Consider the following 27,016-nt stretch of genomic DNA (forward strand, 5'->3'; position numbering starts at 1 on the left):
TCCTAGTAGGAGACACTATATAAAATGTAAAAGACTGAAAGTGAACATCTTACAAAATATTTAAAATGCATGTATACAACCAGAAAACTGGTGACATGAAAAAGTAGCTAATGCAAGAAAAGCTTTCAGGAAATTCCAAGACTCACTGTAGGTACTGAACACAACTTATGGGTAAAGTTCCATATACCATACCTTTGCATATATTAAAAGTATCAGGAGTCAAGTCACTGGCTGGAAAAACACGGTGACTTGACAACTTATGGGTGTGAGTGTCAGTTAGACCTGCCTAGCATACTGCAATGCTCTTCAGTTCTTATGTTAGGATCGTCGAGTATGCAGTGCCCCACCTGAACAAGCATATAAACAAACTAGAGAAGACAAAAAGCTGAGCGACGAGAGACTAGTGCAGGAACTGAGGTGGATGGACTACCAAGACACTAAACCTAACACCAGAAACATGATCACTGCATATAAAATTCTCGGATCTAGAATGGCCTTTGAGATGGTACAGAGAACCAGGGAACATTAAACGGTGGCTAAAAACGTAAATAAGTTAGAGGAATACATAATTATATTATTTTAATGTTGGTGTTACGTTAGGTAAAATTTGTCAGGAAACAGGACGAGTGTTTCCTCACACGGGTCTTAGTCATATAATGACCCGCAGTTGGAACTTTTGGTCATCTGACCGAGGCCTTCCGCTGGCTTACCGGTCCACCCATTTAAAAATTATACTTATTACTATCAAATATCCCCCCCTCTCTCCCTCTTTCAGTTCCATCTAAAAACGGGTGTAGATTTTATCTATAATAAAAATAAACATTTAAAACATAGAGATGACAGTGATATATCAACACAAGTGTTAACCCAACAGTTAAATGCAAAGTCCTTAAACTAAGGATAATTACATTTAAACAGTTGAATTAGCTCACTACTTTAAAATTTACATAGTCTTAAAAAGCATGTCACTCTTGATGCTGAATGAAAGGTCTGTGCAACACTTGGGCATCCTTACCATGGAAACGTCTCGCCAGCCAATGGCTTCATCAGTCCAATAACGAGAAGAAACGGTGGAAGATGTGAAGGAGTCTGAGGTAATTAGTCCCTCAACTTACAGATGATGGACTGAATACATCACCTCCAGGCTAGAGGACTGATTACCTCATTCTCCTCATCTTTCACCGTTCGTCTCTGTATTGGACTGATGCCACTGGCTGGGTTTAAACCTAACAAAGCAACCATACTCCTGTGGATGTAATATAGCAACACTAGCCATGAGGAATGCATCCTTGAAGGGTATCTTAATTTGACGATTAAGAAACGTGTGCAACAGCTGGTTATCTTTATTGTTGAAAAGCCTACACAGTAGGTCCTTTGTCAAATGAAGATGATGTAAGAGTCTATCAGACCACCACAAATATTTTTTCTCCATGATTGATGGACTGATTACATCTTCATTTCACTATTAAACCTATTGCCTCTGTATTTGACTGAAGAAGCCTGCTGTGTAGGCGAAAAGTTTCAACTTATAAAGATACCCAATTGTTGTACATGTGTCTTAATCGTCACCCTGTCGGTATTTTATACCACTTTCAACATAGGTATCATACTTTAAAAAAAAAATAAAAAACAAAACATAACATTACCTGTAGACGACCATCCAGGCTTCTGGGGATGGTGACACACTTGGACTGCTGGCCGTGACTGGAGAGCGCCCGCTCCAGCTCCTCAATGGCGCCCTTCTTCTTCTTAAGCTTCTTCACTAAGGAGTCAACTGCCTTCTCCGCCCACTTTTCCTCTTCGTCCCCCTGCTTCCATCCCAGCAGTTTTTTCACTGCCGGCGATGTGAACGAGAAGAGGGAGTTGAGTGAAGTCATGTCGCTGGTGATGGTTGCAGTTCAATGCAACTTTGCAGCTGAAGCAAGGTTGACGGCGAGTATCCTTTGCAGCCGTCTGACGCAAAAATGAAGCTGAGAAAACGTTACGCCTGGGAAGGAGTGGGTGCAAGCAGACCCTGCTTACCATGGGCCAGTAGGCCTACTACAGTTCTCTCTTCCTATGTTTTTGTCTGTTCCGAGTGAGGGGAAAAGGAGATCGTGTAGATTATTACACTTAAAACAAGCGGCTGGAAGTCTGACACCAGACTGAGAACAGCGGTGGACTTCAGGTTGGGTATTGTGCTAAATGTTTGTGGCAATTTGTGGTGGTGATTTGTGACCGTTTAAGATCTCAAGTTAACATGTCAAGACCTGACAGTGTCTTACGTTAAGCACTTATTGGACGGTATTCTTTTAATTTTTTTAACTTGTTTGCACTTCGACTTTTACAGATCTACTGGACGTGTTTTTAATAATGAACTTATACACGATTTAAGAGCTATTCTACCAGACTTTTTAACTTTAGATCATGGAGGTTACGTCTATGAAACTAAAAAAAAAAAAGTCCTTCCTCTCAAATCTCAAATTGTCACACTATGAATGTACTATTTTCCAGCTGGCTGTACCACTATACTATAAACTTGGAATGGGCCAACACTGACTTTATCCTTTAACACATTTTTCTTTAATGTAACAGTAGTCTAGAGTACATCTCGAGCACAGTTCTCTCACATAAGCACAGAACACAATGGTCTTTGAACACTAAACACAGATGCTGCAGAGGACCACTCACTGCTGATTCCAGAGTTGTGAGCTCGACGCGTCCACAACAACTGAGAGCTGTAATATATCGTCACTTCACAAGATACAATGACCTCAAGGCTCCACTTGCCACTAGAACACTCAGGCACAATTTAATTTTCTTGTCGGGACCTTCGAGTTGCGCGTAGCGAGCGGAGCACTTGTTGAAAGGAGCAGGGAACTTCTTGGCAGCAGCGCGGCGCCTCCTGTAAACTGTGGGCAGCGTAACTGAGAGGAAGGAGCGTGAATATTGGTGGTGGTGTTGGCGGTGGCGGAGGCTGGACACCCCCTGCCCCTATGTATACACCTGGCAGCGCCGTAACACTGGCGGACACCCGCCACCTACACCTGACGCCACTACACCTGTGTGCTGAAGCTGATTGCCGCCGCCACCCGGCCCCAACACCACCCTAAGTCTCTCAATAACCACACCCTCCAAATCGGGTCAGCAAGCGTCCACTTAGCTGGGTATGACTTTGAGGCCTCTTATCTCGCTATCTAGTCATCTGCAAGGAGAAAATAACAAAAACTACATTAGAACACACTTACCACCCAGACTCAGCATCAGATAAGACAGAGATGGTAAAAAAATACATATACACAGAGACTACTCTCACTCTCTGATCACGTGATACCCTCTCATACTTTATGACTGGTAACTCGGGGCAACAAGGACATACCAGCCACTGTCGATACGATCGTTTCTAAGTTATAAAACCGCTTGAGATGCCCGCCACCTACACTCACCCACTCGCAGCCTAAACCCTTAAGTAAACCCCTTGCATTTCTCCACAAGCAGCCCGAGAACAATACGCAAAGAACTTAAAGAGAATTTCACAGACCTGATGTAAAGAAAGGGTCACACAGTCCACTCAATTTAACATTATCACACAAAAATATTAAGAACGCTGCAGTAAATCTACTCAGTCATACGAAATATATATTAGTTATATTTGGTTGTCAGTCATACATGTACAATATTCATAACCCATGAACTGGAAACAGAAGTAAATGGGATTTTATCTTTAATTTGAGGGTTAGTTGTGAATTCTTAAAGTCAGGGAAGTGTGACTTATTAACGTATTGGAAAGGGTATAAAATGCCAGCAAGTTGAAGATTAAGACATGTGCAACAGATGGGTATCTTTATTGATGAAACGTTTCGCCTACACAGTAGGCTTCTTCAAACATAAAGGAGCAGTATTAATAAAATAAAGATGTAATCAGTCCATCATCCTTGGAGAAAAAGTTTTTGAGGTGGTCAGCCCCTCAGCCTGTGTAGGCGGAAACGTTTTATCAATAAAGATACCCAACTACTGTACATGTGTCTAATATATTTCTTAGATCTCAAAGTACTGGTTTAGACTTAGGGCACGACTTGGCAATGTTTCACTCACCCCCCGGCACCTGGGACTGATCCCCATTCACAACCTAACACATCGGTGCTAGTTTTCTGGTTCCTGCTAATCATTCCCTAATCCAATGTAATCGTCCCCCTCCATGACATACGCTACTGAAAAATTACTTAGGTGGGCTGAACTGGAATGACCTGACTAAGGGTCAGGTAGGTGGTGATGGATGCCGATATGACGCTTTCCAGGGCATAGTTCTAGCTGCTCAGTCAAATTATGTTCCAAATAGGGAAATCAGATCAAACAAAAATGATCCTAAATGGATGAACAATAGATTAAAATATCTATTTGGTCAAAAGAGAGGCATATATAGGCAAATCAAAAGAGGAGAGGGGCAATTAAGAAATCGATATATTCAGTTAAAGAGAGAAATAAAAAAAGGAATTAGAAAAGCAAAAAGAGATTATGAGGTTAAAGTTGCAAGAGATTCGAAGACTAACCCAAAATGATTCTTTCAGGTATACAGAAGTAAGATCAGGGACAAGATAGGCCCACTCAAAAGTTCCTCGGGTCAGCTCACTGACAGTGATAAGGAAATGTGTAGAAGTTTTAACACATATTTCCTCTCAGCTTTTACACAGGAGGATACCAGCGATATTCCAGAAATTATAAATTATGTGGAACAGGACGATAATAAACTGTGCACGATTAGGGTCACAAGTGACATGGTCCTTAGGCAAATAGATAAATTAAAACCTAACAAATCCCCAGGCCCTGATGAACTGTATGCAAGGGTTCTAAAGGAATGTAAAGAGGAGCTTAGCAAACCTTTGGCTAATCTTTTCAACATATCACTACAAACTGGCATGGTGCCAGATAAGTGGAAAATGGCAAATGTGATACCTATTTTCAAAGCAGGTGACAGGTCCTTAGCTTCAAACTATAGACCAATAAGCCTAACCTCCATAGTGGGAAAATTTATGGAATCAATAATTGCCGAGGCAGTTCGTAGCCACCTTGAAAAGCATAAATTAATCAACGAATCTCAGCATGGTTTTACAAAGGGGCGTTCCTGCCTTACGAATTTGTTAACTTTTTTCACTAAGGTATTTGAGGAGGTAGATCATGGGAATGAATATGATATTGTGTACATGGACTTCAGTAAGGCTTTTGACAGGGTCCTACATCAGAGACTATTGAGGAAAATTAAGGCACATGGAATAGGAGGAGAAATTTTTTCATGGATAGAGGCATGGTTGACAAATAGGCAGCAGAGAGTTTGCATAAATGGGGAGAAATCAGAGTGGGGAAGCGTCACGAGCGGTGTTCCACAGGGGTCAGTGTTGGGCCCCCTGCTGTTCACAATATACATAAACGACATAGATGAGGGCATAGAGAGCGACATCAGCAAGTTTGCCGATGACACCAAAATAGGCCGTCGAATTCATTCTGACGAGGACATTAGAGCACTCCAGGAAGATTTGAGTAGACTGATGCAGTGGTCGGAGAGGTGGCAGATGCAGTTTAATATAGACAAATGCAAAGTTCCAAATGTTGGACAGGACAATAACCATGCCACATATAAACTAAATAATGTAGATCTTAATATTACGGATTGCGAAAAAAATTTAGGAGTTCTGGTTAGCAGTAATCTGAAACCAAGACAACAGTGCATAAGTGTTCGCAATAAAGCTAATAGAATCCTTGGCTTTATATCAAGAAGCATAAATAATAGGAGTCCTCAGGTTGTTCTTCAATTCTATACATCCTTGGTTAGGCCTCATTTAGATTATGCTGCACAGTTTTGGTCACCGTATTACAGAATGGATATAAATGCTCTGGAAAATGTACAAAGGAGGATGACAAAGTTGATCCCATGTATCAGAAACCTTCCCTATGAGGATAGACTAAGGGCCCTGAATCTTCACTCTCTAGAAAGACGTAGAATTAGGGGGGATATGATTGAGGTGTATAAATGGAAGACAGGAATAAATAAAGGGGATGTAAACAGTGTGCTGAAAATATCTAGCCTAGACAGGACTCGCAGCAATGGTTTTAAGTTAGAAAAATTCAGATTAAGGAAGGATATAGGAAAGTACTGGTTTGGTAACAGAGTTGTGGATGAGTGGAACAAACTCCCAAGTACAGTTATAGAGGCCAGAACGTTGTGTATCTTTAAAAATAGGTTGGATAAATACATGAGTGGGTGTGGGTGGGTGTGAGTTGGACCTGATTAGCTTGCGCTACCAGGACGGTTGCCGTGTTCCTCCCTTAAGTCAAGGTGACCTGACCTGACTAGGTTGGGTGCATTGGCCAGTAGGCCTGCTGCAGTGTTCCTTCGTTCTTATGTTCTTATGTTTCCAGGGATCAACGCCTCCGTTGTCCACTTTCTGACCAGGACTCCTGGTTGATGGCCTAGTTAAGTCATACTGTTGGTTTTTGCGACTTAAGTCTAATATAGGCATCACAGTTCGACTGAACAGGTACTTTAAAGGAATCATTAATTTTAGAAGGAAGTGTCTGTTGATAAGATCACGGAAATGGAGGAACACTGCGGTAGGCCTACTGGCCCATGTTTGGCAGGTCTAACTCACCCACCTACACAAAAGTGAAGAGACCATAACCGTGGGCAAAGGTCAAACTTGCTCCACAGTCGCCCAACACAACCTGCAGATATGATGAGCACCTGCAAACAGGTGCCTATGTATCAAATGTACATCCCCGATTCTCAACCGAAAGAAATTAGTCACAAGTGATGACTCCTGTTGAAGAAAGAGAGCCAAACACTCACGTCCTATGGTGTATACTTTGGTAATTGATACCGATAAATTGGTTTAATCTCCATAAAGGGTGGCCCGTAGCTCGATCGCTAACGCACTCAGCTCACACACACAGGTCCGGAGTTCGAATCTCCTCCGGTACGGCTGGAAAACATTAGGGACGTATAAACACAAATGCAGTATAATGTGATCCTTTATTGACAACGTTTCACCCACACAGTGGGCTTTTTCAAGTCACACACGGATCTACCTGGGGTTGGAAGGTACGAGAGTATTTATAGTCATGTTCAGAATGTTGAGGTCAGGTGGAGAATGCTGCATCTGATGATCTACCGGGTGGGCTTCTTCCTACGTGCACTCAGAATCTGCAGCAATGAGTTCCTTGAGGAAGAATGCACTATAATTGAACAAGTATTTTCTAAACTCCACTATCCTCGTCACTTCATCAGAGACTGCAGACGGCGGGCATTAGACATCTTCAACACACCCAGAGAAGACACTGCCGAGAAGAGATACATAGTCCTCCCCAACAACTCCATTGCCAAACATGTTTCCAACATCTTTGCCAAAACATCATTCCAAGTATCTACCTCCACAACCACGACCATCAAGGACATCACCAGTAGTAGACAGGACAAGCCTCCATCCTCTGCAGGGGTATACATAATCCCTTGTAATGACTGCAACAAATTATATGTGGGCGAAACATCAAGAGACCTCCAAACACGCATTTCAGAACACCAATATGCAAGCAGGACTGACGATACAAGGAATGCCTGTGTACAACATCGCAATTCACACAACCATTTAATTAACTACAGAAACTCAAGACTTATAGCCAACGAAGACAACACTCAATACAGAAGAATCCTGGAATCATCGCTTATCTCTATAACCAACAATTTCAACCAGAACAATGGCTTCTGTAACATAGCTGAACCACTCGCCAAGAAACTTCTTGATAAATTAGACACATGTGCAACTCTTGGGTATCTTTATTGAACAAATGTTACACGACCTATGACTGCTGCACCTCTCCTGCCAACGGTTTATAAGCTCCTTCTCAGCACGTATGCCGTATTCTATTCAAGATTGATGGACTGACCACATCGACTCAAGGTTGAGGGACTGATTACCTCATTCTCCTCCTGTTCTTCAAGATTCTCCTTTGTATGGACTGATGAAGCCACTGTGTGGCGATACGTTTCCTCAATAAAGATACCCAAGAGTTGCACATGTGTCTAATTTATCAACATGTCGGTTCTCTGAACCATTCATCTACAAACCTGTCAGACACTGCAACTTCTTGGGATCTTAATACTTGGGAATTCTTCGCTTGCCTAATTCTTGGGCACGACCTACTTCAACATTGAACAAATGTTACACGACCTATGACTGCTGCACCTCTCCTGCCAACGGTTTATAAGCTCCTTCTCAGCACGTATGCCGTATTCTATTCAAGATTGATGGACTGACCACATCGACTCAAGGTTGAGGGACTGATTACCTCATTCTCCTCCTGTTCTTCAAGATTCTCCTTTGTATGGACTGATGAAGCCACTGTGTGGCGAAACGTTTCCTCAATAAAGATACCCAAGAGTTGCACATGTGTCTAATTTATCAACATGTCGGTTCTCTGAACCATTCATCTACAAAGAAACTTCTTCATCGCTATCCCACATAAGAACATAGAACACTGCAGAAGGTCTACAACTTGTCCAATACCCCTGCCAAGCTACCCAAGACTCTATAACCCCACCCGGTAGATCATCAGATGCAGCATTCTCCACCCGACCTCAACATTCTGAACATGACTATAAATACTCTCGTACCTTCCAACCCCAGGTAGATCCGTGTGTGACTTGAAAAAGCCCACTGTGTGGGTGAAACGTTGCCAATAAAGGATCACATTATACTGCATTTGTGTTTATATTTCCATTATGTCGGTATTTTATACCATTTATTTCCATCTTATTCCTTATCCTCATATCAGACATAAACAGAGATATACACCACAGCACCGTATCATCCTTTGCGGATGATACTAGGATCTGCATGAGGCTGTCATCTGCTGAGGACGCGGTTAACCTCCAAGAAGATATAAACAAAGTTTTCCAGTGGGCAACGGTAAACAATATGATGTTCAATGAGGACAAATTCCAACTACTCCGTTATGGAAAACTGGAGGAGATAATAACTAGAACAGAGTATACTACTGACTCCGGCCATACAATAGAGCGGAAAAATAATGTAAGGGACCTGGGAGTAGTAATGTCTGAGGATCTCACTTTCAAGGATCACAACAGTGCCACGATCGCACGTGCAAAGAAAATGATAGGATGGATAATGAGAACTTTCAAAACGAGAGATGCCAAGCCCATGATGATCCTTTTCAAATCACTTGTTCTCTCTAGGCTGGAATACTGCTGTACATTAACATCTCCATTCAAAGCAGGTGAAATCGCAGATCTAGAGAGTGTACAGAGATCCTTTACTGCACATATAAGTTCTGTCAAGCACCTTAACTACTGGGAACGCTTGGAAGCACTTGACTTGTACTCGTTGGAACGCAGGAGGGAGAGATATATCATAATCTACACTTGGAAAAACTTGGAAGGAATGGTCCGAAATCTGCACACAGAAATCACTCCCTACGAAAGTAAAAGACTGGGCAGGCGATGCAAAATGCCCCCAATAAAAAGTAGGGGCGCCATTGGTACACTAAGGGAAAACACCATAAGTGTCCGGGGCCCAAAACTGTTCAACAGCCTCCCGTCAAGCATTAGGGGAATTGCCAATAAACCCCTGGCTGCCTTCAAGAGAGAGCTGGACAGATACCTAAAGTCAGTGCCGGATCAGCCGGGCTGTGGCTCGTACGTTGGACTGCGTGCGGCCAGCAGTAACAGCCTAGTTGATCAGGCCCTGATCCATGGACCGGGCCGCGGGGGCGTTGATCCCCGGAATAACCTCCAGGTAACCTCCAGGTAGGGACGTATTTCCATAAGTCACCTGCTGTCCCTGTTCACCCATCAGTAAAATGGGTACCTGGGTGTTAGTGGACTGGTATGGGTCGCATCCTGGGACAAAACTGACCTAATTTGCCTGAAATGCTCAGCATTACAAGCGACTTTCTATATAGTAGTATGTCACTGACATCAGCCAGGCCTGTATACCAATACATGTAGTAAATAATATTTTTATTTACTATATGTACATGTAGTAAATAAAGATATTATTATTATTATGGGGAAGTGGAACAGAATTCTTCCTCCGTAAGCCATGCGTTTCGTAAGCGGCGACTAAAATGCCGGGAGCAAAGGGCTAGTAACCCCATCTCCTGTACAAATTACCAAATTTAAAAAGAGAAACTATTGTTTTTCTTTTTGGGCCACCCTGCCTCGGTGGGATATGGCCGGTGCGTTGAAAGAAATTGGTTTAAAAAGACACGTGAGCAAACACTAGGATATATTACAAAATGTTTCGGTGCCGGGGACCTTGATCACTAACAAAAATATTAAAATGACAGTATATACAGGCGGAGAGTGGATTGTGAGTGACATCACAAAGTGACCTGAAAAATGCCATATTACGATGAGGACAGGTAGACAATGAGGTCGATAAGTAAGACATGTGCAACAGTTAGGTATCTTTATTCCGAAATGTTTCGCCTACACAGTAGGTTTCTTCAGTCGAATACAGAAGAGTTAGCAGAAGCAGTAGAGATGTAATGATGGTGTCATCAGTGCATCACCCATATACTGCTTGTATCGGCTTGACAAAGTTCCTGGAGAGCGAAACGTTGCCACAATAAAATGTCACATTAGTTGCACTTGTGTCCTTTTACTTTACATATTGTCGGTAATTCTACCAACATTATTACATGACAGACTACAACCCTAGTATCAAATGGAAAGCGCACACACACAAAACCAACTGCCAATTCAAAAAAGGAAAATAACTGAGTTGGACTTGCCTAGCATGGACTAGTGAGACTAGTGCAGTGCACTTTATGGTATAAACCTTGGTAATAAATACCGACAAGTTGGTTTAGAAAGACACGTAAGCAAACACTATAACATATTTATTAGAAAACGTTTCGGTCCTGGGACCTTGATCACTTCTACATGATATGAAAGTTAAGACACATGTGCAACATCTGGATATCTTTATTGTAGTAGACGTTTCGCCATCCAGTGGCTTTATCAATACAGATTCTAGGACATAATAGGAAGACAGTAGAACTATATACAAAAGATGAGGTAATCAGTCCCTCGGCCTTGGAGTTAGTGTTCACAGCATCGTGGTGGAGGAGAGTCTGGAGCTCCAGACTCTCCTCCACCACGATGCTGTGAACACTAACTCCAAGGCCGAGGGACTGATTACCTCATCTTTTGTATATAGTTCTACTGTCTTCCTATTATGTCCTAGAATCTGTATTGATAAAGCCACTGGATGGCGAAACGTCTACTACAATAAAGATATCCAGATGTTGCACATGTGTCTTAACTTTCATATTGTCGGTATTTTATACCTTTCTTTCTACATGATACTTAAGCAGCACCAACCCAACAACACAGGAGTCACATGATTTCATCGTCTACTGGTCCTCATCATAGACAGAGGTTGTTTTGATAAGGACCTGCCTCGCATGGGCCAGTAGGCCTTCTACAGTGTTCCTCCATTCTTATGTTCTTATGACATTCCTCAGGTCACGTGCGTCACATCTCACTCTCCGCCTATATATATAATGTCTTTCTACCTCTGTATGTTAGAAGTGATCAAGGTCCCAGGACCGAAACGTTTTCTAATAAATATGTTATAGTGTTTGCTTACGTGTCTTTCTAAACCAGTGCACTTTATGTTCTTAAAACTGACAGAATCCACAAGAAACTTCAGGGGTTTCTTCAATCTACTTCCACTAGTGGTTTTGTCCCCTGGTGACTCCTATCACTGCTTCATCTCATTTGTCTTCAGTATATAAGTCCCATCTCCGCGAAATGAATCAATAACGATAATCTTAAAAGGGGTGGACCGATGAGCCAGTGAAAGGCCTCGGTCAGATGACCAAAAGCTCCAGTTGCGAGTCATCATATGACTAGGACCCGCGTTAGGAAACACTTGTCCTGTTTCCTGACAAATCTACCTTGTAAAGTAAAAGGAAACAAGTGCAACTAATGTGACATTTTATTGTGGCAACGTTTCGCTCTCCAGGAGCTTTATCAAGCCATTACAAGCCATACATGGACACAGAGGGTATATAAAGGCTCAGAGTGAGGTGCAATACTAGTGAGGTACCATTTCGATGTTCACTAGTGGTGGTAGTAGAAGTAGTAGTAGTGACAAAAGTAATACAATATGGTAGAGCAATTAATTCGTACATGAGAAAAAGGATATAAAAGCTATTACTTGGGTAACATAAAAATAGGTTGGACAAATATAGGCTGGGAAGAGGCAGCTTGTTTCAGTGTTCACTCCTTGTATGTGCTTGTGTAGTATAACAGGAGAGACTATGTGATGGCAGGGTTTACTGTTTTCAGGAGGATTCTTGCTAAGACTTCGGAGATGGTGAAACTGCCGTTGTTTTGTTTAATTGTATTCGAAACAGCGATCAGTGGTGATTCGAGGCACTTGCGGCTACGGAAATTAGTTTCTTTGATCACTAATTGGGCGTCTCTGAATTTCATGAGATGATTGGTGGAATTTCGGTGTTGTACACAGGCGTTGTTCAAGTTATCGTTCCTACATGCGTAAATGTGTTCATTGAGGCGGGTGTCGAGGTTTCTTGCTGTTTCACCTACGTAAATCTTGTCACAGCCTCCACAGGGTATAGTGTAAACTCCTGCATTGACTGGTTCGTGATGCTTGGATTTTGTCCTGGTTAGATCCTTTATTGAAGTGCTAGAAGCGATGGCGACTCTGGTGTTAGCTTGTGAAAGTACTTTTGAGACGTTCAGTGCAACCTGGCTGTTGGGAAGAATTATAACTTTGTTGGGAGTGGTGTTGGTGCGTGGAGAATTAATGATCTGAAGAGCTCTTTTCTTGCAGTCTTCGATGAAAAAAGAAGGAAAATGTTACTCAGTGAATGTTTGGTGAATGTATGTACATTCCTCGTCAAGAAACTCAGGACTACAAATTCGGTATGCTCTTAGGAAAAACCCGATGATGATGCCTCTTTTGGTCTTGGTATATTGACTGGAATAGAAGTGTGTGAGATCATTTTTATTGGTGGGTTTCCGATAAACTTGAAATCTTAGGTTGTTGTCTACTTTGTGAATGAGGACGTCGAGGAAAGGTAGCTTGTCATTGGACACTTCTTCTAGTGTAAACTGGATCGCCGGTTCAACTGCGTTGAGCCTTGCCTGAAGATCCCCTACATCAAAACGTTTGGGAGTTATTACGAGGACGTCGTCCACGTAACGTAACCAAGTGACGTGGAGGCTGTGGAGGCTGTGACAAGATTTACGTAGGTGAAACAGCAAGAAACCTCGACACCCGCCTCAATGAACACATTTACGCATGTAGGAACGATAACTTGAACAACGCCTGTGTACAACACCGAAATTCCACCAATCATCTCATGAAATTCAGAGACGCCCAATTAGTGATCAAAGAAACTAATTTCCGTAGACGCAAGTGCCTCGAATCACCACTGATCGCTGTTTCGAATACAATTAAACAAAACAACGGCAGTTTCACCATCTCCGAAGTCTTAGCAAGAATCCTCCTGAAAACAGTAAACCCTGCCATCACATAGTCTCTCCTGTTATACTACACAAGCACATACAAGGAGTGAACACTGAAACAAGCTGCCTCTTTCCAGCCTATATTTGTCCAACCTATTTTTATGTTACCCAAGTAATAGCTTTTATATCCTTTTTCTCATGTACGAATTAATTGCTCTACCACATTGTATTACTTTTGTCACTACTACTACTACTACTACCACCACTAGTGAACATCGAAATGGTACCTCACTAGTATTGCACCTCACTCTGAGCCTATATATACCCTCTGTGTCCATGTATTGTTTGTAATGGCTTGATAAAGCTCCTGGAGAGCGAAACGTTGCCACAATAAAATGTCACATTAGTTGCACTTGTGTCCTTTTACTTTACAGCTACCCTCACTATGAGAGTGGGACTCCCACCATGAGTGGGGAGCCTCTAATATCCAAGCACTGAGTGTCAAGCAATGTAGTCTGCCACCATGAATGTGTCTCGCCATGTGTAGTATCCCATCATGAATGTGTAGTCTCCCACCATGTGTAGCTTCCCACAATGAGTGTGTAGCCTCCCACAATGAGTGTGTAGCCTCCCACCATGAATTTGTAGCCTAGCACCATGAGTGTATAGCCTCGAACTATAAATGCATAGCCTCCCACCATGAATGCATAGTCTCCCACCATGAATGTGTTGCCTCCCGACATGTGTAGCCTCCCATCGTGAATGTGTAGCCTCCCACCATAAATGTGTAGCTTCCCACCATAAGTGTGTACCCTCCCACCATGAATGTGTAGTCTAGCACCATGTGTGTGTAGTCTTCCACCATAAGTGTGTTGCCTCCCACCATGAATGTGTAGTCTCCCACCATGAATGTGCTGCATCTCACCATGAATGTGTAGCCTCTCACCATAAATCTGTAGCTTCCCATCACGAGTGTGTAGACTCCCACCACATATGTATAGCTTCCCACCATGAATGTGTAGCCTCCCACCATGAATGTGTAGCCTCCCACCATGAATGTATAGCCTCCCGCCATGAGTGTAGCCTCCCACCATAAATGTGTAGCCTCTCACCATAAATCTGTAGCTTCCCATCACGAGTGTGTAGCCTCCCACCACATATGTATAGCTTCCCACCATGAATGTGTAGCCTCCCACCATGAATGTGTAGCCTCCCACCATGAATGTATAGCCTCCCGCCATGAGTGTAGCCTCCCACCAGCAATGTGTAGCCTCTCACCATAAATCTGTAGCTTCCCATCACGAGTGTGTAGCCTCCCACCACATATGTATAGCTTCCCACCATGAATGTGTAGCCTCCCACCATGAATGTGTAGCCTCCCACCATGAATGTATAGCCTCCCGCCATGAGTGTAGCCTCCCACCATATATGTATAGCTTCCCACCATAAATGTGTAGCCTCTCACCATAAATCTGTAGCTTCCCATCACGAGTGTGTAGCCTCCCACCATATATGTATAGCTTCCCACCATGAATGTGTAGCCTCCCACCATGAATGTGTAGCCTCCCACCATGAATGTATAGCCTCCCACCATGAATGTATAGCCTCCCGCCATGAGTGTAGCCTCCCATCATATATGTATAGCTTCCCACCATGAATGTGTAGCCTCCCACCATGAATGTGTAGCCTCCCACCATGAATGTGTAGCCTCCCACCATGAATGTGTAGCCTACCGCCATGAATGTATAGCGTCCCACCATGTGTGTAGCCTCCCACCATGAATGTGTAGCCTCCCACCATGAATGTGGAGCTCCTCAAAGAGCAACCATTTAAACTGGTGAGTCCTCTGCGTGCCAAAAAGTCAACGTTGATAACATTCAGTGAACATTGTCTAGAGTGAAGTCGTAATGTGATAGTGGCGACTCTTGCCAAGTGAGCTTCCCGCTATTTCCACGACACTTCCCGCTATTTCTACGACACTTCCCACTATTTCTACGACACTTCCCACTATTTCTACGACACTTCCCGCTATTTCTACGACACTTCCTACTATTTCCACGACACTTCCCACTATTTCTACGACACTTCCCACTATTTCCACGACACTTCCCACTATTTCTACGACACTTCCCACAATTTCTACGACACTCACCACTATTTCTACGACACTTCCTACTATTTCCACGACACTTCCCGCTATTTCTACGACACTTCCCACTATTTCTACGACACTTCCCACTATTTCTGCGACACTCACGACTATTTCTACGACACTTCCCACTATTTCTGCGACACTCACGACTATTTCTACGACGCTTCCCACTATTTCTGTGACACCACTATTTCTACGACACTTCCCACTATTTCTGTGACACCACTATTTCTACGACACTCACCACTATTTCTGGGACGCTCACCACTATTTCTGCGACACTCACCACTATTTCTGCGACACTTCCCACTATTTCTACGACACTTCCCACTATTTATACGACACTTACCCCTATTTCTACGACACTTACCACTATTTCTACGACACCACTATTTCTACGACACTTACCACTATTTCTACGACCCTTCCCACTATTTCTGTGACACCACTATTTCTACGACGCTTCCCACTATTTCTACGACACTTTCCGCTATTTCTACGACACCACTATTTCTACGACACTTACCACTATTTCTCCAGGAATATTTGACCATTGTTTTAAATGTTATCCTGCTGTTATAATCACAGGAAAGCGCTAAACCCCTATGGGTCACACAGCACCTGAGGACTGGGAAGTAATCAGGTTCAATCTAGAGATTACAGCTCCAGTTCCATGGACCAAGTGCCCTTCAATATTGAGAAACGGCAGTGTGTAATGTCTGCTATACCTTGAAGTGTTTGTTTCGTATTATTATAGTCATGGGGAGGAGGTGAGTCAGGAGTCACAGCACCTGGGCAATGGGGAGGAGGTGAGTCAGGAGTCACAGCTCCTGGGCAATGGGGAGGAGGTGAGTCAGGAGTCACAGCTCCTGGGCAATGGGGAGGAGGTGAGTCAGGAGTCACAGCACCTGGGCAATGGGGAGGAGGTGAGTCAGGGGTCACAGCACCTGGGCAATGGGAGGCGCCTCAATCAGGTTTCATTCCAATAAGGGATCAAGAGCACTGGACCAACATCACGGCATCCTCTTGAAGTGTTTCCTCTAGCGACAATACATCCACGTCAGCCACATACTGCTGAAGGTCAGTCTGGCAGACACGCAGTTTAAAGCTCTTTACAAAGCTGCTTAAAACTCTCGTATAGAGCCATTTATTCTATTTTAGAACAGGCAGTATATGAATGAAGATTTGTTTAGCAGACTTGGGGTAAGCCTTGCTTCCTCTGAGAGTAACGTCAGTGTGTTAAGGCCACATTCTTACCGTAGCTCCACTAGAGTACTAGGCTCCTTCCTTCATTTTTAAAACCAAAGTTCTCGTTCAGCTCAAGGCGCACGCACTAACAAGGATATTTAGATAAACCCAATATATCCCCTTTGTTTCTCTATTTTTTGGTGTGTGTGTGTGTGTGTGTGTGTGTGTGTGTGTGTGTGTGTGTGTGTGTGTGTGTGTGTGTGTGTGTGTGTGTGTGTGAGAGAGAGAGAGAGAGAGAGAGAGAGAGAGAGAGAGAGAGAGAGAGAGAGAGAGAGAGAGAGAGAGAGAGAGAGAGAGAGAGAGAGAGAGAGAGAGAGAGAAGTGGGTGGTGTTCCAGTGGAGTCCACATTGTAGATTAGAGAGGGCGGAGTACAGGGCAGTACAAGACCTCCCTGGGTGGTGAGTCAATTGTCCCTAGTACCCTTCTCCAGTTCGTAAATTTCTGGGTACAGGGTACACGTACATACACTATATACGTGGACATACAGTTTAAGAGGCGGAGCCAGGAGCTGAGTCTCGACTCTCCCCCTCCGTCCCCACAAACATCTCGGAGAGTAAACACACACACACCACTGGAAATTATAAAATATCAACAAATATTTCTTCCACATGACAAATGGTAAACATGTACATGCGTGTTAGGAGGAAGATGATTCAACACATGATCTTAAAAAAATAGATGCAGCAGTTATATCGCATCAGTTGCTCGAGTCAAAGGGGAGGGGGGGGACCAAGAACTAGTGTTCAACTCCCCCGATTCCAGCAGCGTCAAACATGTACAGTAATTACATTTCAGTGTAATTAACATCGAGGGACCGATGAATTTACCTACCATCATTTTAACGCGTTAATTTTCTTACTAAGATTCTAACCACTAATTCTTAACTGTACCCGTTAATTTAATAATGTCATTATCTTACTGGCAAAAAGAGAGAAAAAGAGGGGATTGAAGGGGCGAAAGCAGGCAAAAATTAACATACAAAATAAGACTACTGTACGTCTGGCAACAAGGTGGCTGGGCATAACCAAGAAACGTTGATACATTTATCACTGGTGGTGTGAGGAGTGGTAATCTAGGTAAGAGACAAACAGGTAGGTGCACGCTAAGAGTAGCCTGGAGGGAGGTGTCAGCATAGTGGGTGGTGGTGGTGGATGGAGAGGTCAGGTGCAGCAAGACACTGGAGGGAAGGATGGGTGGTGGAGGGAGAGGCGAGGTGCAGCAAGACACTGGAGGGAAGGATGGGTGGTGGAGGGAGAGGCGAGGTGCAGCAAGACACTGGAGGGAAGGATGGGTGGAGGGAGAGGCCAGGTGCAGCAAGACACTGGAGGGAAGGATGGGTGGTGGAGGGAGAGGCGAGGTGCAGCAAGACACTGGAGGGAAGGATGGGTGGAGGGAGAGGCCAGGTGCAGCAAGACACTGGAGGGAAGGATGGGTGGTGGAGGGAGAGGCGAGGTGCAGCAAGACACTGGAGGGAAGGATGGGTGGTGGAGGGAGAGGTCAGGTGCAGCAAGACACTGGAGGGAAGGATGGGTGGTGGAGGGAGAGGCCAGGTGCAGCAAGACACTGGAGGGAAGGATGGGTGGCGGAGGGAGAGGCCAGGTGCAGCAAGACACTGGAGGGATGGATGGGTGGTGGAGGGAGAGGTCAGGTGCAGCAAGACACTGGAGGGAAGGATGGGTGGTGGAGGGAGAGGCGAGGTGCAGCAAGACACTGGAGGGAAGGATGAGTGGTGGAGGGAGAGGCGAGGTGCAGCAAGACACTGGAGGGAAGGATGGGTGGTGGAGGGAGAGGCGAGGTGCAGCAAGACACTGGAGGGAAGGATGGGTGGTGGAGGGAGAGGCGAGGTGCAGCAAGACACTGGAGGGAAGGATGGGTGGTGGAGGGAGAGGCCAGGTGCAGCAAGACACTGGAGGGAAGGATGGGTGGTGGAGGGAGAGGCCAGGTGCAGCAAGACACTGGAGGGAAGGATGGGTGGTGGAGGGAGAGGCCAGGTGCAGCAAGACACTGGAGGGAAGGATGGGTGGTGGAGGGAGAGGCGAGGTGCAGCAAGACACTGGAGGGAAGGATGGGTGGTGGAGGGAGAGGCCAGGTGCAGCAAGACACTGGAGGGAAGGATGGGTGGTGGAGGGAGAGGCCAGGTGCAGCAAGACACTGGAGGGAAGGATGGGTGGTGGAGGGAGAGGTCAGGTGCAGCAAGACACTGGAGGGAAGGATGGGTGGTGGAGGGAGAGGCGAGGTGCAGCAAGACACTGGAGGGAAGGATGGGTGGTGGAGGGAGAGGCCAGGTGCAGCAAGACACTGGAGGGAAGGATGGGTGGTGGAGGGAGAGGCGAGGTGCAGCAAGACACTGGAGGGAAGGATGGGTGGTGGAGGGAGAGGCGAGGTGCAGCAAGACACTGGAGGGAAGGATGGGTGGTGGAGGGAGAGGCCAGGTGCAGCAAGACACTGGAGGGAAGGATGGGTGGTGGAGGGAGAGGCCAGGTGCAGCAAGACACTGGAGGGAAGGATGGGTGGTGGAGGGAGAGGCCAGGTGCAGCAAGACACTGGAGGAAAGGATGGGTGGTGGAGGGAGAGGTCAGGTGCAGCAAGACACTGGAGGGAAGGATGGGTGGTGGAGGGAGAGGCCAGGTGCAGCAAGACACTGGAGGGAAGGATGGGTGGTGGAGGGAGAGGCGAGGTGCAGCAAGACACTGGAGGGAAGGATGGGTGGTGGAGGGAGAGGCCAGGTGCAGCAAGACACTGGAGGAAAGGATGGGTGGTGGAGGGAGAGGCCAGGTGCAGCAAGACACTGGAGGGAAGGATGGGTGGTGGAGGGAGAGGTCAGGTGCAGCAAGACACTGGAGGGAGGGATGGGTGGTGGAGGGAGAGGCCAGGTGCAGCAAGACACTGGAGGGAGGGAGAGGCCAGGTGCACCAACACACTGGAGGGAGGGAGAGGCCAGGTGCACCAACACACTGGAGGGAGGGAGAGGCCAGGTGCACCAACACACTGGAGGGAGGGAGAGGCCAGGTGCACCAACACACTGGAGGGAGGGAGAGGCCAGGTGCACCAACACACTGGAGGGAGGGAGAGGCCAGGTGCACCAACACACTGGAGGGAGGGAGAGGCCAGGTGCACCAACACACTGGAGGGAGGGAGAGGCCAGGTGCACCAACACACTGGAGGGAGGGAGAGGCCAGGTGCACCAACACACTGGAGGGAGGGAGAGGCCAGGTGCACCAACACACTGGAGGGAGGGAGAGGCCAGGTGCACCAACACACTGGAGGGAGGGAGAGGCCAGGTGCACCAACACACTGGAGGGAGGGAGAGGCCAGGTGCACCAACACACTGGAAGGAGGGAGAGGCCAGGTGCACCAACACACTGGAGGGAGGGAGAGGCCAGGTGCACCAACACACTGGAGGGAGGGAGAGGCCAGGTGCACCAACACACTGGAGGGAGGGAGAGGCCAGGTGCACCAACACACTGGAGGGAGGGAGAGGCCAGGTGCACCAACACACTGGAGGGAGGGAGAGGCCAGGTGCACCAACACACTGGTAATAAATGGTTGTAACAGTAGATGGTAGGGAAATACTCGACCAGTTATAAATGATGACGCTAAGTAGTAATTGGCAACTTCAGTGTCAAGTAATTAGTTATCTTAACTTCAAATTGGTTTGTAAACTTAGATACAGGTATACAAATACAGTTACACAAATTATCATATACAGTAATGTATGTGTAAATTACCTAACAGTTGATTTTATAAATCACAAAAGACTTCGATTTGTAATACTCCAAATACAAGAAGTTACTTTTATCATTAAAACACTGCCATAATACCAATTGTGGGGTATCTTTAAAAAAAAAATACTATTATCATCAATTTGATAATTTTGTAAATAATTAACTCATTAGATTTAGAGAAAATTAAAGGTAAGTACATTAATTATAATTAACTCATTAGCTATAATTAATGAAAATTAAAGGTAAGTACATTAATTCATAGGCTATCATAATTCGTCCCAAGTCATAAGATACAAGCCGTAGAAAATTCTGACGAAAGAGAAAATATCCACCATTTACGCAAAGTGTGTTCATGGGTTCTCAAAGAGGCACTCAGGCCCCTCAAACCTCGCCACCACGGCAAGGTGACCCAACCTCAGATAAAGATACATAAGAACTACTTATCAAGAGCTAACAGAACTACTGGAAAGCTCCTTTTCTCTTACGTACTTATGAAAGTGTTGGTGTTGAGCTGAAAGGGGTAACTTTCGCTCCGCCGATTATCAGAAGAACTGCTAAACCCACAAGTTATACAACATGAACTACGTGGAGTACATTATGTGATGAACTACTTTGAGTACATTATGTGATAAACTACATGGAGTACATTATGTGATGAACTACTTTGAGTACATTATGTGATAAACTACTTTGAGTACATTACGTGATAAACTACATGGAGTACATTATGTGACGAACTACTTTGAGTACATTATGTGATGAACTACTTGGAGTACATTATGTGATGAACTACTTGGAGTACATTATGTGATGAACTACTTGGAGTACATTATGTGATAAACTACATGGAGTACATTATGTGACGAACTACTCTGAGTACATTATGTGATGAACTACATGGAGTACATTATGTGATGAACTTACTTTGAGTACATTATGTGACGAACTACTTTGAGTACATTATGTGATAAACTACTTTGAGTACATTATGTGACGAACTACTTGGAGTACATTATGTGATGAACTACTTGGAGTACATTATGTGATAAACTACATGGAGTACATTATGTGATGAACTACTTTGAGTACATTATGTGATAAACTACTTTGAGTACATTATGTGATAAACTACATGGAGTACATTATGTGATGAACTACTTTGAGTACATTATGTGATGAACTACTTTGAGTACATTATGTGATGAACTACTTTGAGTACATTATGTGATAAACTACTTTGAGTACATTATGTGATGAACTTACTTTGAGTACATTATGTGATAAACTACTTTGAGTACATTATGTGATGAACTACTTTGAGTACATTATGTGATGAACTTACTTTGAGTACATTATGTGATGAACTACATGGAGTACATTATGTGATGAACTTACTTGGAGTACATTATGTGACGAACTACTTTGATTACATTATGTGACGAACTACATGGAGTACATTATGTGATGAACTTACTTGGAGTACACTATGTGATGAACTACTTGGAGTACATTATGTGATGAACTTACTTGGAGTACATTATGTGATGAACTACATGGAGTACATTGTGACGAACTACATGGAGTACATTATGTGACAAACTACACGGAGTACATTATGTGACGAACTACATGGAGTACATTATGTGATGAACTACATGGAGTACATTATGTGACAAACTACTTGGAGTACATTATGTGGCGAACTACTTGGAGTACATTATGTGATGAACTACATGGAGTACATTATGTGATGAACTACTTGGAGTACATTATGTGACAAACTACATGGAGTACATTATGTGATGAACTACATGGAGTACATTATGTGATGAACTACATGGAGTACATTATGTGATGAACTACTTGGAGTACATTATGTGACAAACTACATGGAGTACATTATGTGACAAACTACATGGAGTACATTATGTGATGAACTACATGGAGTACATTATGTGATGAACTATATGGAGTACATTATGTGATGAACTACATGGAGTACATTATGTGATGAACTACATGGAGTACATTATGTGATGAACTACATGGAGTACATTATGTGATGAACTACATGGATTACATTATGTGATGAACTACATGGAGTACATTATGTGATGAACTACATGGAGTACATTATGTGATGAACTACATGGAGTACATTATGTGATGAACTACATGGAGTACATTATGTGATGAACTACTTGGAGTACATTATGTGATGAACTACATGGAGTACATTATGTGATGAACTACATGGAGTACATTATGTGATGAACTACTTGGAGTACATTATGTGACGAACTACATGGAGTACATTATGTGATGAACTACATGGAGTACATTATGTGACGAACTACTTGGTCAATATTGTATTCTATTAGTCACTATCCAATAGGCTGAAAGTGTCTCTTGGTGCAAGAAGAGAATCTCCTGGAGAAAATAAACAATATTCTGGATGATTTACGATTGACTGTGCCGCCGAAGCTGCTAGTTCATTGTAAACCCAATATCCTCCATGTGGATGGTAGAGCAAGAGTATCATTACCACAATCCATCGTCCCTAGACCTTCAGAACCATCTTCAGGTAAGTTCCATCCTCCTATAATCACCTCTCAACTCCCATCGTACCACAAGTAACCATCCTACCACCACCTCACCCATAATCTACCACACCAACCTTCAAGTCTTCCATCACCATTCTACCACAACCCACCTGGTAGCCCTCTCCTCTCACAACCAACCCCTACCCTCACCTACCACCACACTGACCCATTTTCACATTACTTATCCATTATCTTCCCTCTTCCAATTGCAGATCCACTTTCCAAGATGTAACCACTGCCATAACCACCCACCTTTTCCCTAACCACAAACCCACTAACTTACGATCACTGTTCCCTAACAGTAAACCCACTAACTCACCATCTCTCTTCCCGACACACACACACACACACACACACACACACACACACACACACATGCATGCAGGGCAAAGCTCCTGATCATGGGTGACTTTAACCACAAGGAGATAGATTGGGAGAACTTGGACCCACATGGGGGCCAAGATACTTGGAGGGCTAAGATGATGGAGGTGGTACTGGAGAACTTCATGTACCAACACGTAAGGGACACTACAAGAGAGAGAGGAGAGGATGAACCAGCAAGGCTGGACTTAGTATTCACCTTCAGTAGTGCAGATATCGAGGACATCACATATGAAAGACCCCTTGGGGCCAGTGACCATGTGGTTGTAAGCTTCGAATACACAGTAGAGCTACAAGTGGAGGGAGAAGCAGGAAGGCCAGGACGAATGAAGCCAAACTACAAGAAAGGGGACTACACAGGAATGAGGAACTACCTGAACGGGGTTCAGTGGGACAGAGAACTGGCAGGGAAGCCAGTTAATGAGATGATGGAATATGTAGCAATAAAATGCAAGGAGGCTGAGGAGAGGTTTGTACCCAAGGGTAACAGGAGTAATGAAAAAAGCCAGGAGGAGCCCATGGTTTACCCAAAGGTGCAGGGAGGCAAAAACCAAGTGTGCTAGGGAATGGAAGAAATATAGAAGGCAAAGGACCCAGGAGAATAAGGAGAACAGTCGTAGAGCCAGAAACGAATATGCACAGATAAGAAGGGAGGCCCAAAGACAATATGAAAATGACATAGCAGCGAAAGCCAAATCTGACCCGAAACTGGTGTACAGCCACATCAGGAGGAAAACAACAGTCAAGGACCAGGTAATCAGGCTAAGGAAGGAAGGAGGAGAGACAACAGGAAATGACCGGGAAGTATGTGAAGAACTCAACAAGAGATTCAAAGAAGTGTTCACAGAGGAGACAGAAGGGACTCCAGAAAGACGGAGAGGTGGGGCACACCACCAAGTGCTGGACACAGTGCACACAACCGAGGAAGAAGTGAAGAGGCTTCTGAGTGAGCTAGATACCTCAAAGGCAATGGGGCCAGATAACATCTCCCCATGGGTATTGAGAGAGGGAGCAGAGGCGCTATGTGTACCCCTAACAACAATATTCAATACATCTATCGAAACAGGGAGATTGCCTGAGGCATGGAAGACAGCAAATGTAGTCCCAATCTTTAAAAAAGGAGACAGACATGAAGCATTAAACTACAGACCAGTGTCACTGACATGTATAGTATGCAAAATCATGGAGAAGATTATCAGGAGAAGAGTGGTGGAACACCTAGAAAGGAATGATCTCATCAACAGCAGCCAGCATGGTTTCAGGGACGGGAAATCCTGTGTCACAAACCTACTGGAGTTCTATGACATGGTGACAGCAGTAAGACAAGAGAGAGAGGGGTGGGTGGATTGCATTTTCTTGGACTGCAAGAAGGCGTTTGACACAGTTCCACACAAGAGATTGGTGCAAAAACTGGAGGACCAAGCAGGGATAACAGGGAAGGCACTACAATGGATCAGGGAATACTTGTCAGGAAGACAGCAGCGAGTCATGGTACGTGGCGAGGTGTCAGAGTGGGCACCTGTGACCAGCGGGGTCCCGCAGGGGTCAGTCCTAGGACCAGTGCTGTTTCTGGTATTTGTGAACGACATGACGGAAGGAATAGACTCTGAGGTGTCCCTGTTTGCAGATGACGTGAAGTTGATGAGAAGAATACACTCGATCGAAGACCAGGCAGAACTACAAAGGGATCTGGACAGGCTGCAGAACTGGTCCAGCAATTGGCTCCTGGAGTTCAATCCCACCAAGTGCAAAGTCATGAAGATTGGGGAAGGGCAAAGAAGGCCGCAGACGGAGTACAGTCTAGGGGGTCAGAGACTACAAACCTCACTCAAGGAAAAAGATCTTGGGGTGAGTATAACACCAGGCACATCTCCTGAAGCGCACATCAACCAAATAACTGCTGCAGCATATGGGCGCCTAGCAAACCTCAGAACAGCATTCCGACATCTTAATAAGGAATCGTTCAGGACCCTGTACACCGTATACGTTAGGCCCATATTGGAGTATGCGGCACCAGTTTGGAACCCACACCTAGCCAAGCACGTAAAGAAACTAGAGAAAGTGCAAAGGTTTGCAACAAGACTAGTCCCAGAGCTAAGAGGTATGTCCTACGAGGAGAGGTTAAGGGAAATCAACCTGACGACACTGGAGGACAGGAGAGATAGGGGGGACATGATAACAACATACAAAATACTGAGAGGAATTGACAAGGTGGACAAAGACAGGATGTTCCAGAGATTGGACACAGTAACAAGGGGACACAGTTGGAAGCTAAAGACACAGATGAATCACAGGGATGTTAGGAAGTATTTCTTCAGCCACAGAGTAGTCAGTAAGTGGAATAGTTTTGGGAAGCGATGTAGTGGAGGCAGGATCCATACATAGCTTTAAGCAGAGGTATGATAAAGCTCACGGCTCAGGGAGAGTGACCTAGTAGCGATCAGTGAAGAGGCGGGGCCAGGAGCTCGGACTCGACCCCCGCAACCTCAACTAGGTGAGTACACACACACACACACACACACACACACACACACACACACACACACACACACACACACACAGATATATATATATATATATATATATATATATATATATATATATATATATATATATATATATATATATATATATATATTCTGGCACTGGCATCTTCGCTTTCAGACGTTACAGCAATTCAAATGCTTTATTGGTCCTATGCGGGAAGTAAACGATTTTTTTTTACACAGGGTTTGACAAGGTTAGGTTATGGATCCCTAACTTTGACAAGCTATTTACAAGTTAAGGATTCCTAACTTTACTGACAAGCTAAGAGCTCTCTCTCTCTCTCTCTCTCTGAACGGAGCTGTCAGCACAGAACAGACTACACAAGAGAACCCAAGTAATTTATATATTATCACAACTGCCTTCATTTATTTTGAAGTTATCATTATTCATCTTATCATTTTTCTGGCCTTTACTGCACTTACCTTACTGTGTGGGCTGATATTTGTACAAAATTTGTAGCCCTTAACATTCCCGTTTCCCACATGTACATTTAAATCATGTCTCCCCTCCCCCTAATTCAACGACTATGGGGAATGGGAGACAGGTTTGATCCGAGGAAGGGTAGCTGCAAATCCTTGAATCAATAACTCTCTGCCAACCTCAAGACATGTCTATGAAGAGCAAGGAATTTCAGTGCTCTGTCTTAGCAGAAAAGATTCCTACTGACACCGAGTAATCTTATAATGCTCATCTTGTTTTTTAACGCATGATGCCGGTGAGGGGCTCTAGATCCAAAAATTTGGAGATACCCTTCCCTAGATCGAACCTGTATAACTCTACGGTTTCAGCACTTCCACAATAATAATAATAATAATAATAATAATAATAATAATAATAATACAATGCATGATTAAGGATTTAATCTGG

General features: G+C 44.3%; 1 protein-coding gene across 1 annotated transcript in view; it reads right to left on the reverse strand.

Annotated features, from left to right (window-relative positions):
- Mad (Mothers against dpp) overlaps positions 1–27,016 on the reverse strand; it is a gene marked incomplete in the record, with an annotated part of 232,058 nt that overhangs the window by 150,834 nt on the left and 54,208 nt on the right. The window contains 1 exon segment of the mRNA XM_070098182.1: positions 1,647–3,184. Coding sequence (XP_069954283.1) covers positions 1,647–1,877 — 231 coding nt within the window.

This window comes from Cherax quadricarinatus, chromosome 61, assembly GCF_038502225.1.
Source record: "Cherax quadricarinatus isolate ZL_2023a chromosome 61, ASM3850222v1, whole genome shotgun sequence".
NCBI classification, from domain to species: Eukaryota; Metazoa; Arthropoda; class Malacostraca; order Decapoda; family Parastacidae; genus Cherax; species Cherax quadricarinatus.